Source organism: the organism of the source record quoted next, unplaced genomic scaffold (genome assembly GCF_019419815.1).
Source record: "Pyrus x bretschneideri cultivar Hongxiangsu unplaced genomic scaffold, Pyrus_bretschneideri_v1 Contig70, whole genome shotgun sequence".
NCBI lineage: Eukaryota > Viridiplantae > Streptophyta > Magnoliopsida > Rosales > Rosaceae > Pyrus > Pyrus x bretschneideri.
In genome coordinates this window covers 1,200,652-1,215,524 of record NW_025999810.1, presented here as the reverse complement: position 1 = coordinate 1,215,524, position 14,873 = coordinate 1,200,652, and the positions used below count along the sequence as shown (strand labels likewise).

Below are 14,873 nucleotides of genomic sequence, written 5' to 3'. Positions count from 1 at the left end.
TAAATGCACGTTTTAATAAATTAAAGGACCAATAATCATGAATTTTTAGTTGAAAGACCATTGCTCCAATTGGGTTAAAATTAAGGAATCATTACTACAAAATCCTCTCCCCCAAATCTAGCAAATCAAACCTAGACTTGCTAGACCCCTCATCTTCTTGAACCCTATCCCAATCACCACTAGCTATCGTTTTGGGAGTCGGTGACTTGCTTTCCCAATGGTTATCATCGATTTCCCAACGTTTCTCGTTTCTTTTTAATTTTTTTGTCTTGTTTAATTTCACCCTCCCCTGTCTACAAACCGCCCTCTTTTAAGGACGAGCATCCTCTCCGGATTCGCTTTGTAAGGATCCCAGGGATCCTTTAATTGTGTCTATTCATCGTACATCATGCGATCAGTTTTCATCAAATACTGTTTGTGTTCAATTTTAAATAAAAAAAAATTTAGAATGATTTATGACCATACGATATGCAATGAACTGACACGGTTAAAAAACCTCAATCCTAACAAAGAGGATCTGAAGAGAATCCTCATTCCTCTTTTAAACCTATTGTTTCATGTTCCTCCGTATCCATCCTTTACCTCTCCACCCCACAGTTCATCCCCCCTAAACCTTTGCCTTGTTATAAGAATAGCACACCACCGATCGCCGTCAAATTTGGATCATCCTCGCACTGCTCCTTGCCCGACCTGCATGCTGGAATTACGGGCCAAGCGTGTTGCAGCTTTTTCCAAAGCAAGGTTATTTTACATACCCCTGGCTTCATTTTTATTTTTTTTTTATCTTTCTTTAGCTTCATTTTTTTTCTTTCTTTTGTATTTCTATTTGGCTTTATAGCCAAAATAGTCATCGAGATTTGCATAACACATCACTTTGGTCCCTGATATTGAAAATCAATAGAAATGGTCCCTGAGATTATCTATTATCCATTATTTTGGTCGTTCCGTTAAAAACTCCGTTAAGTGTCCCAGAGCTCTTGGCCGGAAGTGCAGACAATTTTCAAAGCTTCGTAACTCAATCGTTTCTTAACCAAATTTGACCCATAATATATCAAAATGAAGATAGGAAAGTGTATAACAAGATTATACCTATTTGGAAGCCCAATGGTTGCTTGAGATGGCCGAAAAATAACTTGAAAGTTGACTGGTCCGGGGGAAAACTAGAAAACTCACGGGAAACTAGATAAACTTTAAACGTTCATAACTTCTTCAATACTGAACAAAATCGAGTGATTCAAAGTAAAAAAAATTATACTTCTGAACGAGACGAAGAGAATCGTACCTTTCTCGACGGCTAATTCGCCGTGATTTGGTCGGGAAACTCTCGAAAGTGGCTAACTCGAGACCAAGACAGCCACTTTCAAGCTGTTTTCTGGCCAAACCATGGCGATTTAATCATCGAGAAAGGTACCTTTCTCTTCGTCTCGTTCAGAAGTATGATTTTTTTATTTTAAATCACTCGATTTCGTTGAGTGTTGAAGAAGTTATAAACGTTTAAAGTTTACCTAGTTTCCTGTGAGTTTTCCAGTTTTCCCGCGAACCAGTCAACTTTCAAGCTATTTTCCGGCCATCTCCGACAATCATTGGACTTCCAAATGGGTATAATCTTGCTCTACACTTTCCTATCTTCACTTTGATATATTATGGGTTGAATTTGGTTAAAAAACAATTTACAAAACTTTGAAAATTATCTAAACTTTCAGCCAAGAGGAACACTTACCGAAGTTTTTAACAGAATGATCAAAATAATAGATGGTGAACAATTTCAAGGACCAGTTCTACTGATTTTCATCTTAAGGACCAAAATGATGTGTTATGCAAATCTAAGGATCATTTGGCTAAAAAGCCTTTCTATTTGGATGTACATGCAAGATTATGTGAAGGTGTTTCGGATCTGGTTACTCTCCCCTGGTTTGGCGGTTCTAACGGCAAGTTTAGGTTGGGGTTTTTTTCCCGCAGCGGGTACGAAACTTTTTCCTTGCGAAGCCTTGGTCGAATGTACCACTCGGTTTCTCCTCTGAGGCTGCCTCGGTGGCTGCTGGCAAGATGTTCATTGCTGCTGCCAATATAATACTTTACACTGTTTAATGAATCATGCTCTTTCGGAAAAGAGAAAAAAAAAGGCAATGAACCACTTAATAATATAATGCATTTATAATATAGAAAAGTCTGCGTAATGCTATTGCCTAATCAAAATTTCCGTTCCTAATCAGCTCTTAGTCATCGCCGTACATCTTCCCCTACAATTGTTCTACACCTACTTGTTATACAGGTGGACTGCCGTAAAGACAAAGAAACCTGTCATCTGCATCACAATACCGAGAAGATCTTGTTATCAGAACACTGCTAAAATCATACTCCAATAAATTATGTACAAATAGCTTATGCCACCGGTGTAAATTAAAATACAGAAGCTAAACACTAACGACTCGGCCATGAATGCTGAGATGCTCCTCACGCCATTAAACGAGAGTTGGAAAGATGACATCCAGAATATTTATAGAAGTAAATATAAGAAAAGGGCAGTTTGATGGCAAGGGACCTTGTTTAAGACGCTTGTTGTGTGTACGTATCTTTTGCATTCATTGTGCGTGCGTGTGAGTGAATGTATAATGTAACAGAGGCCCATTCCAGAGAACAAAAGAGTTACCATAGAAAATGCTGCTCCATAGTAGGGATAAGCTGCTGGTATAAATCTTTCGTATTCATTGTGTCTAAATGGTCGAACAGGGATCTGCAATTCAATATCCAAGTTTCCATTGAAGCAGTGGATAAAATAACATTACACTAAAACAGAAAACCTGACTCACTCATAAAAAGCAAGAACTAAAATAAATAAATAAAATATCACATTTTGTCACAATACAAAGTTTGGGGTACTTTAGGCTTATCATCCTTACTCGAAGTTGAAGTGTATGCCATTCCAGGTGTAAAAAGCGTTAGTAGCCGGTCGTTCAATGGTAGATACTATATTTATGTTCTTTTCTTTATTCTCAGTTTCTCACCATTCAAATACCTATTCTAATACCTAATTGGACTAATAAGTTTTACAAGAATAACTGTGGTAAATTGAAATTGAAAATTTCTAATCAGACTTAATTCAAACTTTATTAATGTACCCACAATTTTCAATCAATTATGAAGCTTCGATACTATATTATCAGATTCAAATTTCTTAAGTACATGATGTCCTCCATCGAGCTGAAGCATAAATCCATACAAAACTTCGTTTAATTGTAACATCTTCTTTTTAACAAGTTAGAGATGCATCGACACCATTTATAGGAACATTTAATTACCTGCTTTGAGAGAGACAAACTTGTGTAGCCAAGTCTCTTGTACTCAACTTTGAACTGGAAAACCCCATAAACATCTGGAACCCTAAACTCAGTAAAATAACGACCCTGACACACAAAAAGAAAATTAAGCTGGGATATTTACGAAAAATCTGCAGTGAATAAAGTGCATTACCTTCTGATCGGTCGACAAGGTTTTCAGAACATAGGGACTCATCATGTAAAACTGCACTTGGAGATCATCAGCAACGTATGGTTCCCAACGTTGTCCACGCCATTCATAAATCTCGACTGAATATTCCTTCAAATTGCAATTGCAGTGTCAGATGCTGAAGTCTTTAGTTTCTTTGCTCTTTTTGTTTTATGGGAGTTTTATTAACACCGTAAGTAAATAAAATTACCAAGTCATCATTGATCCTGTAAATTGCAGGTTCATCGGCTTCCCCAACTCTCTGGTGTTTTACATTCACAGCCTACAGACAAACATGTTTTAACAAGGTGAGGATTTAAGAAACCCAAAAATGCTAACTATAGACTATAGATAGCTATAATGAAGCAATACGATGAGTTAAATCACCCACCATCACTTCTCTTTTACTGTTCTCCTCTTTATTTTGTTCAGGCCTCATTAAATAAACTTACGATATTCTGACTACAAGAAAATAATTTTTGCCTCACCTTGAGATGAATAATTTTTGCCTCACCTTGAGATGAATAATTTTTGCCTCACCTTGAGATGACCTCTTTCATGGAAGACCCATTTGCTAAGTTCAGTCAGAAACTGCTCATTTGCCGATTTCTCATGTCTGTTATCACAAAAATTGTTTCTCATAAATTTCTTCTTTCAAACCGAAAATTATTCTGCGGTATTAAGAGATATGCACAATAGACCCATTCAAAAATGCATATTTTAGTCATGATACATCTACATAGGGAAAATAAATATCATATAAACAGCTTGTGAGCCCTTTACTTCCCCAACATGCATATTTCTATTGACGTCTACATGTCTAGCCTAATCCCTGCATGAATCATAGCTCATCATCGAGTTGTAAAGGACATCCATTCCTCGACAAGCACTGTAGCCTATAACCTTTTATTAGTTTATAAACAATCAACAATTGAATTTTCATCATATCCAATACACCAGTTAACTTGGGAACTAAGCTACAACCAGACCACTTCACAAAGTGAAGTATAGCTATGAGTTAACTCCCCACAGGCAAGCTGCATCTCCACTAATAAGGCACTTTTCTCCTCTTTGATTATGTGTAAGTTCATACTTTATATGAAAGTTAAAAAAGGAGATGTCCTAAAATATCAATGTAACTGTAACAAGTATGGCAAGGAAATCGAATTAGAAATCAGAGCATCACTTACTTCTTTGAGCTTCCAGCCTTCTGCATCTTAGATCTGAAAAACCTGGAAATAAAACCAAATCTTGTGAGTGGAAACAGTAAAAATTAGGAAAACGTCATTTAGCTGGCAAATATCAAATACCTATCACTGAACAAACTTAATGAACCAGATATCAAAACCCGAGCATTGTTTCTTGCCTGTGCGACAAACACAAGAAAACCGTTACAGAAAATACAATGTGTACAATAGATGCACTCACATTCAATCACTAAAGCATCAAAGGAAATAGATTTCATTTACTAACCAGTCCACCCAAAGAACTTTACTGGCTTAGTAATGTTTATGAATGGAAACATCAGGAACCAGACACTAGGGAGCTATATTGTGACACTGAATATCAAGCATTAAAGTCCATTCCAATAGCAATAGGTACGGCAGGATTTTGAGAAAAGTCACCGGCCACAGGCGAAAGAGGACGTAAAAAATATATGAAAGGGTAACGATAAACAAAAGTAGGATGCTCTTGGACAGTTATCTCGAAGTAGATATGTTGTTGCAACTTGCAATTAGTCCTATGTTTGCCTCCGAAAAATATGAGAGACGGAGAAAGAGAGAGGTACTCTTTTGCTATGAAGCCAACAGAAAGTTGTAAATAACTAATACAATCAATCTCATTTCCTTGTCATGGACCATAAGCATGATTTTTCCAATTAAAGGATAAAAAACACATGAACAAGGGAAATCATATATGTATTACAAAATTAATAGACACGGAAATGAAGTAAAGGAGGAATGGACGACAGGCGACGGGCAGTGAATAGTTAACATACCTGCACAACTGAAACTAAAGATATAGCAGATCCAGTGAGTGATGGAGGATTTGATAGCTTGCTTTTGGGGTTAGAAGAATATGCTGAAGGTGAAGCTGAGAGAACTTTCAAAACCTACAATGTTTCATATATTGACATGAAAAAGAGAAGGTTTTAAAATTTAAAGGAAAAACCATGAACAATCACAGTTGAATGACTTTAATCGGCACAAAGGTCGATTCTCTTGTTTGTTGCAGTGCATTGAATATGGATAACTAAAAATTCTTACCAGGCTATTTTCAGAGTTTACTGTATGGCCAATCCCTTGGAAAAGTACAGGAGCCTGTGGCAGAACAACCAATGGAAACACAACAATTAACATCACCATTTAGTAGTGGTGTGCACTGAACAGTCTCAAAGTGCAACCACTGATCTTTCCTCTGAGAATAATTTGCTTAAGCTACTAGTGGATACAAGGACATAAAAAATGAATGGCTTGAGAAAAAATGTGACAACCTGTGGCCTGGCCAGACACATATAACTTGATGGAAGAGAAAAACATACAAAAATAAAAGGCAAATTTAGAAAATTAGCAGGTTCAAAACGTTCTCCAAATTACAATTCTTTTTGTGGGAAAAAGAATGAAAAGGAAAGGACAGAGAAATTCCCTGAGGAAGTTCATACAGGAAATTAATTGAGTTGGAAACAATATTCTGTAAAAACTAAACAGTGATACTACCAATTGACATACACACATGAGCACGATATAACACAATTTAACTGGACAACTAATAGTAAATCAGAATAGCACTTGCCTCAATTTTCTCACTTCCCAAAATTACATCAGACTTGATGAAATCATCACTAGCAATAACAGTATGATCGCCTTCAGTGTCTGAAACTGCATAGCTTGTGTGATCTATGACCATAGCAGCAGGATCCTGTACCCATAATAAATAAAATACCCAAACGCATCAATTCCTTAATCAAGCTCAAAATGCTGGATGAAAAGGTAAGACCTAGATAAACTTGTATGAGTTCAAGGGAAGGATATGAATATTGGGTGTCATTAAGCCTTGTACAATACTGTATGAGGTGAGAGGAGCAGAAAAAATCTATCCAGAATAACTATTTAAACAGTGGCGGCCCAAATGCTTTACACGAATCCATAATTTCAGGAAAGGAATTTAAAACAAAAGATTTTTTCTTTGTACAATTGGAAAATATACTATTTGCATTAAGAAGTACGATTTTTTTCAACCTCCCAATCGCATCAATGTAGTATATGTATTGATGTGCAATTAAATAAATCATAGGAATTAGTAATTGGCAAGATGCCCAAATAAACCTCTACAAAGATCATTCATAAAGAGCTCAAATGTAGTGACGGTTCATAACACGATATAATGATGATCCTGCAGTTATTAAAGAAGTTCAATTTTGTGCGCACCCATTTAATTAAATTTCATTAGAATTGGCTACATTCATAAGTACTTGCACTACTCTTCGGGTTCGGGTAGTAGAGGATATTATGCATACTGGACATAATTCAATTCAGAGGAAATTCTGACAATCTTGAAAACATATAATCAATGCAGCAACCAATGAAAATGCTTCGATGCTTGAACTAACCTCATCGAAATCAACTCCGCACTCAACTGCGATTTGCCGGATCAAATCAGATGCATGGGTATCAGCTGCAATGATCAAATCATGACCGCTATCCACGAAATCCAGTATAGCAGCCAGATCAATGGATCCTCCAAAACCTATAATACACGACAAACACAATTTCTGAATAAATTGATCCTCCATTTCAATCGACCGAAGTTGGCAAATTCTACAACTTTCTCCCAAATCACAAAAACACAAACAATCAAAAATTCAAAGCCGAGAGACGTACGATCGACGGAAGGAGAAAAGAGGATCAAGGCGTCGTAGCTGTAGAGGCCGTATCGCTGAAAGGAGATCTTGGGATCATCGGCGAGCTTGAAATCGAGCTCGAAGCCTCGAGACTGGAGGGACTTGAAGAACAAGGAATGGGAGGATTTGACGGCGAGGTCGTCAAGCAGAACGAGAACGCGGCGGTCGGTGGGGTGGTCCGGCGAGAAGGAGTGGGCCAGAAATGGGAGGGTTAGGGTTAGGAAGGCGAGGATGCCGACGAGCTTCGACATGGTTGGTTGGGTTTGGGAAGGGACTGCGGCGAAGATATGCGAGCTACTCTGTCTCAGATCGCAAAACTAGTGCGGAGGAGGTGTTGACTGGCTTTTCGTAATTTCGTTCATTTTTTTCTTTTTTTTTTTTTTAAATATCGAGACAAGAAAATTCATTAAAGGAAAAGTCCCAAAGACAACCATTCCTAGCACAATCGAAACGTAAAGCTTGGGTCGCGCAAGCAAGAGGGGTGCGACCCCAAATAAGTTTTTTAAAACGAAGATTTTACAGAGCATCACACAACCTTTAACCTCCGCCTTGATATTGTATTATTTCCTAAATTGATTTTTCAAAAAAATTGGTTCAGTTTGATTAACTTGTTGAAAAGTCTGGTGGGTAATGAATGCTCACTGTTCATTAGCAGAATTCTTTGAGCATAAGTTTTCAATGCCCATGCAAAGTAAAAGCTGAATATGTAAATACATAGAAATTGTATTGTCAAAGGAAGTGTCGTAAGTTTCAATATGCAGTTAATGCATCAGTTTGGAGTTGCTCTATAAATAGAGCACTCCGTATGTTTTCAAGTTACATAAAATATAAGAAGAAGAGAACGAGAGAAAAATATCAGTAACATCATCTATTTCTCTGCTTTTTATTTGTTATCCTCTTGTGCTATAGTTTTAGTGTGGCATTTTACATCTACCTTACACCTATCATTAAAAAGGTTATTCCTCTAACTTTGACCTTTTATATCATAACTTGTTTTATTCAAGTCTGATCTTGTCAAATTTTTATTAGCATGGACAAAACTCTCTATCCACCAACGCCGCTCACATTCGACTTTTGTAGGATTGGGGTTTATGTTCCTAAATATTATGTTATTTCTTTCACTCCAAATTTGCTAACAAATAAGAACGGCTTTACTTGGGAGAGATATTTTATCTTCATCCCTTGAGGGAAGTTGATCAAGCCAGCTTACAATATCATTTGCATCTATCACTACATGAGCAATAAAATCATGTAAACAAACTCAAACACTCTCAGCAAATGGACAAGATAAAAATAAATGATTTTGGTCCTCATCCACATCGTAACAAGGGGACATTTGGAATAAATCTGCAGGACCTATCCCTTGTCTGAAGCCTTCGACGAGCTAGCAACCATCCAAAGAATTTAACCAATGCTTCCGTGAAACAATGGCAGGGTAATAACCCTGCTAAGGAACCTTAATCTGTTATAAGTTACATTTATGGAGAGTGTTGGAACAGCGGAAAACCCAAACGTCGCAAGTGCAGTAAATTTGAGCATATATCCAAAGATTGCAATCTCAACAAGGCTGTACAGCAGGTGAACTTTGCTAATCAGGTTGAAGAGACATGAATCTGTTCTATGCAAGTAATTCTACTGTTGAAAAGAAGAAGAGTGATGTATGGTATATAGACAGTGGGTGCAACAATCATAAAACCTACAGAGAGTATTTGCTGTGGATATAAACCGAAATGTTAAAGCTAAAGTGTAGGTAGGCACTGGAGTACTTGTAGATGTCATTAGAAAGGGCTCACTGGTGATTGAAACAATGAAAGGAAAGAGGTATATTGGGGAAATGATGTTAGTCTCGGGGAATTGCTGAAAGCTTACTTACTGTGGGGCAAAGGATAGAACATTGACAAATTTGGTTGCGAGAGTTCAGCAGAAATGGAATGGATGTTTTCCTTTGTCCTTCAATTCTAATTGTCAAGTCAGAAGTCTTCAATGTGTTTAAGAAGTTTAAGTCAATGGTAAAATTGCAAAGTGGTTACATACTGAGAAAGATGAGAATAGATAGAGTAGGGAGTTCAATTCTATTGTGTTTAATGCATTTTGTGAAGAATTACATGAGAAGGACCTGCCTTGTCAACTCTGGGGTGAAGCAGTTTACACATCTGTGTATCTGTTGAACATATGTCCTACAAAGGCTTTGAATGATATTTTCAAGAAAAGGAGTCCATCATTCTTGAAAGTGCTCTTAACTAGCCAATTTGAGTATGGGATTGTACATGGAGTAAACGCTCAGCTAATGAAACTGAAGGAGCATTTCTGTTATGCTCTAGCTTTTTTGGCAGTTTGGAAGTGTGGCTTCCCTGTGATGTAGATTTGTCCACCAAAGAGGCAGAGTACATTAGTGCAGCTGAAGCAAACATCATAAGCTATATGGCTGATATTTGTTTTAGAGGATTTGGAGAGTTACAAGCTAAAGCAACTCCATTGATTTGTGATGACACCTCAACTATATCCATCACTAAGAACCCAGTTTTTTATCAGAAAATCAAGCACATTGACAGAAGATACCACTTCATAAAGGATGCTTTGCAGCAAGGTACAATCGATCTCATTTACGTCCAACAAATTAGCAAATTGCTGACATCTTCACAAAGTCTTTATCAGGAGACAGGTTCAACTATTTGAGAGGATTGCTCGGTGTGAAAGCAGTGCATGATTTGATGGGAGGTGTTGAAATAATACCACACTGAATTTACACTTGTAATTATGTTATTGGAGATTTCATTAGTTAGCTTATAAGCTTTTTAATCGTACATTAGTTACAATGATTGATTAGGAATGTGTTAGCGCTCTCTCTCTCGCAAGCTCAGTGTGTGAATGAAGGAGTTTAAATTCTAACAAAATGAAGGAATTTTCAACTTTCATCCCATTTCCGAAACATCTCCATGGGGGTGTGAAAACTGTTCCGATTGGTTACACATTCGGTGCTGGAACGTTCGAGATGGACCCCTTAAAGGATATGGTGCCTGTGTCTTTTCTGCTGATGTCACCAGGAAACCTAGTGAAACAGAAAATACATGGCTGCAAAGAATATTGAACACTAATTTTGTTTCACAAGAACATGAAGCTCAACGTATTTTGATAAAAATGGACCCTCTCCTACAGATATGATTATATGACTGCACATCGGAGATTTTACAATACTATCGTACAAATACAACATGAAAACTTCACAAACACCGGTTAGCATAGAAGAAACACTTCAATCTCAAAACAACAACATATTCGGCCACCCCCCCCCCCCCCCAACCGGGGACTCACAAGGGATGAAGGTGACATCCCTTCACTAGCTAGCTCAGTATTGGCAAACCAATGGTTGGTCGGCATTGTAGAAAATGATGACGAATTTCAGTTTTTATCAACCTTCCTTCAATGAGCCATTTCTAGACCTTTTAAACTCCCATGGTGGTAGGCAGCCTTTATAGTGAGAATGTAGAAACAATGACGACATTGATACTTCCCTCTGTGGCATTGACATTGATGACAAGCAAGTGAAGGCACTTCTTAGTCTCTTTTTTTCACTTTCGCATCCTTCAAAATTGGGGTCATGTGGAACAGGTGGTCGTCTTTAGGGTGTCTGGGAGTATACAGTTGCACAGAGAACCTAAAAGGAATCAGAAAAAATGATTTAAGAACAAACTGACCATAATCCTTAAGAAAATGAAGAAAAAACGCGTCACTTAATGTGTTCTTCGACAATAAATCATATAGATATTTTCTTCACTATAGTAAGGTGAGCCTCGTGGCATAGATGAGTAATTATGAAAGGTAGCGCTCAAAGAGCTGCATGTGTGGAAGATAAATCTACACGAAATTAATATAAGTGTTTGGTCCCCATCATGATACCTAGGGATGAATACAATTATTGCAAGTCTAGCTTCACAGAAACAGGGGTTGAGAAAGACGTGCCATATACCTATTCTTGCGAGTCGATTGACCCATTTTGGTATTCGCTTTCCAGTCAGCTTATAACATATATCTTCACAGAAATGGTTGCAGTTCTTGACAATCAAGTGATATGAGTCACCATTGTAGATTGCAGATTGATGCTCCATGAACTCTCTAACCTGGAAAGGATCCAAGCATGTCATGCCAATGAAAATTGACCTTCTAAACTTGAAGCCAGGGCATTGTCGAGGTTCAACCTCGAAAACACCGCTTGATGAGTACTCATGGGCTCCAAAGGCATATTCTACCCCATGAACTGTAAGTATGAAAACATGATCAATTAGCACGTGTATAATCTTGAGAAACCTAAAACTCAGGACGCAGCATAAAATTATTTCAAAGGAAATAATTGTTTGGAAATTTTATATTCAAGTAATTGTAATTCCTTAAATATGTCCAAGCAGGGAGCATCGCTATTCATCCTAGCGAAAGGAAGAGGAGGTAAGGTAAATATTTCTGAAGAGGACTGAGGCTGCGGGACCAAACTAATTTAGAGAGTTTCGCTCTTACACAAAATGTTGGTCATTGAAGTGGCCATAATGGTGAACAAATGCATATTGCACAATAGATGTTTAGGAAAGTTTTATCCAGCTGAATTGGCTTGGGTTGAGTTTGTCATTAAGGTTTATCCGGCTTAAATACGAGTAATATCAAAGTAAAAGTTAGACAACAGTTTAAATTGATTAATTCACAATTGCTTTTTCAATCAAGAATCATACATAACCACATCAGTTTCAGGGACTATAGGGCTACTCTCTTCCAAAGAAACCACTAACATAGATTTATCATAAAATATGTACCGATTAAGGTAGCTAACCTTCTACGCCGGAGTGAAAGATGCCAAGGCCTGCCCAATAGACATAGCCATTTGCCGGTGTCAAGTCATATACATTCAGATAGACAGGTGCGCTCCCCTTAACGTAGTCTGCTGCCTTCACATTTGGAAACATGCAAAAATGTGAGGCTGCTTTGCCTCTCAAACAAAGAGGCATAATAGAGTGCCAGCCATCCTTTGGTCCTGATTTCATGCTGAAGGGTGAAACCAGGAATCAATAAAAGCCTTGTCCAGACCTGCAAATATGAACAGAAAATAATTTACGACAAGATACAAATTTTGGCCGTGAAATATTAAGGTCAAATAACATATCTATTTTATCATTTCTCTTTGTATCCATAATACCCTAAAAGATCATACTGGGCCCTCATATTTATCTAGTTATGTTATAATCTACAAATTCCGTATGCTTTGGCAGAGTACATGAAATGAGAAACTTCGACTACCTCACCCAGTTCAGCTTTAAGATAGCTTGTTGCACAAAAACTGTGGTGATACTGGTTTCATTTAGCGTCAACTTTCAATAATGCATAACTGCAAATGCATATATCTTGCCGTAGTTCAATCTTACCAAGTATAATATTCAGGACACCATTCCAAACAAACCTAATACGTCTCAGATTGCAGTATTGTCAATAGAAAATTTGCCCATCCAGAAAACATATCGTCTGTAGAATTGTTACGATTATTGCTGGGAAATTTTCAACAGAATTGTTACTGTAAAGCATATAAATTCGTTCATCTTTTGATTATTTGTCTTAGAGCTATGTCTAAAGTGAATAATGCGGTCCCTCACAACCCCAGTTCGATCATCACCCATCTAAAGGACCACATCCACCGGTCATCATATCCAGTTTGGGCTCAACATATTAACCCATTTCGGTTTCCATTAATCCTCCTCGCTGAATTTCCATAAACGCATCAACTTGAATCATGCTAGCGCTCATAAGGCACCAGTGGCCCTTAACCACAGTAGTGAAAATATGTTGAGCTCTTGCATGATAGCGTAAGTTCAAACTCCGTCGTTGGTGGCTAATCTAACAAAGACAAAGACAAAAACAAAAACAAAAACAAAAAACAAAAACAAAAAAAAAAAGGCAAACGAAATGTGGAAACTTGAATGATATTGGTTAATGTCAATGAACGTTTAAAATTCACAAAATGGTGGCAAAAATAAACCATTGTACAGCTCTCCTTTTTTTTTCTCAAAAGAGAAAAAAAAATTGAAACCTTTTATTAAGACGACTGTATTAATCTATTAAGTTCTAACCAGAGAAATCTTTGAAAAAGTTAGATCAGATTCATGAGGAAATAAAAACTTTATGTTCAAATGCGAAAAGCAAATCAAGAAACGCAAAAACTTGAGAAATAATCGAAACCCAATAGAGCAAACGAAAATCCAGAGAAACCCACTAACCTGTTGGAAGAGTGACACTCATCACCAAGTGGAGGAGCCAATGCACCCGCCGCCGAGACGCAAAGCAGCCTTATTTTTTTTTCAAGTTCAAAGCAGAGAAGAGAAGAGAAGAGAGGAGCGTTGAGGTGGTGTGTGGCCGAGACCCACACATTATTTTTCTTCTCTCTCCTGGTCCTGACAGAAATCAGAAAATGAAAGCTGGCGTAGTACAGAAACTACTGTTCTTTGGGGAAGCCCATTAAGGTAAAGAGAAAGAATAACTCTTTTAATTAAATTTTAAAATTAAGTGACATGTTACCAAAAAAAATAGAATATGTTATTAACACATTCTATTTTACTTTTTACATATGTTTTTAATTTTTGACAGTGAAATCAGATGAATTGAAGAAAATCAACGGATACAAAAAATATTAAGGGGTGTGTGAAAAGTAGAATGGGGTGTGTGGATAGCACATGCTTAAAATATAAACACGTTAATTAACACTTAAATAATAACCTAATAATTAACATACATATCATAATAATTGTTATTACCACTCCAAAAATCTTATTCTACACTCCAAACTTTCTATATTTGGAAAAAAAAATATATTTGTGAAGAATGTAAAATGAGATTTTTAAAAGCCAATGACACTTTCTCTTAACATTTGATTTATAAAATTTGGTTTAGAAATTTGATTTTCCTAGCATTATCGAAACTGATAAACTAAATGATGTGGATGTTAATAATTAATTAGTATTTCAACATTGATCAATATACTTATTTCTTATTAATAACACGTTATTTAATTTATAAATTTGGTTTAAAATTTGTTGCTTAATATTATCCAACCGTAAATGGTATTTATCTGCAATATTTAACTACTAAATTTTCGGACTATTCAATAGTACGCGATATCGAAAGAAAAATTTGATAAAAAAAAAAAAAAAAAAAAAAAAAAGAAGAAAATGTTAAATGGTGGGGCTAAAGGTGAAAGAAACTCGTCTATTTCATTGTGACACTTTTGACTGACTCTTGCTTTTTATGTATAAAAACATACATGACGAAACTGTGCTTCTATTTCCGCAAAGCGAACTGTTGGGTCCGCCTTTCTCTTTCTCTGCCATAACCTATCTTTATAATGATCTTTTTTCACTTTTTTGATGTTGTGGTTTGAAATGATCAAAAATTCAAATATTGTGTTCTGTAGTTAGTTCTTGACCCGGAAAATCTTACATATAAAACATGTTGGAAT

The 14,873-nt window shown here is 36.7% G+C and overlaps 2 protein-coding genes across 2 annotated transcripts; both read right to left on the bottom strand.

Moving 5' to 3' along the window:
- Nucleotides 1-2,127: 2,127 nt before the first annotated feature.
- Nucleotides 2,128-7,728, bottom strand: LOC103934696 (dolichyl-diphosphooligosaccharide--protein glycosyltransferase 48 kDa subunit-like). The gene is made up of 13 exons (XM_009344448.3): nucleotides 7,368-7,728; nucleotides 7,097-7,233; nucleotides 6,280-6,405; nucleotides 5,754-5,807; nucleotides 5,486-5,599; nucleotides 4,797-4,852; nucleotides 4,677-4,718; nucleotides 4,027-4,102; nucleotides 3,698-3,769; nucleotides 3,472-3,597; nucleotides 3,300-3,404; nucleotides 2,651-2,734; nucleotides 2,128-2,305 (listed from the first exon to the last, which is right to left on the bottom strand). The coding sequence occupies exons 1-13, from the start codon at nucleotides 7,636-7,638 to the stop codon at nucleotides 2,258-2,260; spliced, it is 1,311 nt and encodes a 436-aa protein (XP_009342723.2). The 5' UTR covers nucleotides 7,639-7,728; the 3' UTR covers nucleotides 2,128-2,257.
- Nucleotides 7,729-10,471: 2,743 nt separating this feature from the next.
- On the bottom strand, nucleotides 10,472-13,795 carry LOC103934697 (deSI-like protein At4g17486). Its single transcript, XM_048574300.1, is given in 5 exon segments — nucleotides 10,472-10,994; nucleotides 10,996-11,042; nucleotides 11,355-11,642; nucleotides 12,204-12,457; nucleotides 13,639-13,795. Coding segments are annotated over 4 exon segments (744 nt in total). The 5' UTR covers nucleotides 12,415-12,457; nucleotides 13,639-13,795; the 3' UTR covers nucleotides 10,472-10,796.
- Nucleotides 13,796-14,873: the final 1,078 nt, after the last annotated feature.

Coding starts and splice junctions, on each gene's coding strand:
- LOC103934696 (XM_009344448.3), bottom strand. CDS start 7,638: ATGTCGAAGCTCGTCGGCATCCTCGCCTTCCTAACCCTAACCCTCCCA. Junction 7,234..7,367: donor CTTTTCTCCTTCCGTCGATC/GTACGTCTCTCG, acceptor CGTGTATTATAG/GTTTTGGAGGATCCATTGAT. Junction 3,770..4,026: donor ATGAAAGAGGTCATCTCAAG/GTGAGGCAAAAA, acceptor GTTTGTCTGTAG/GCTGTGAATGTAAAACACCA.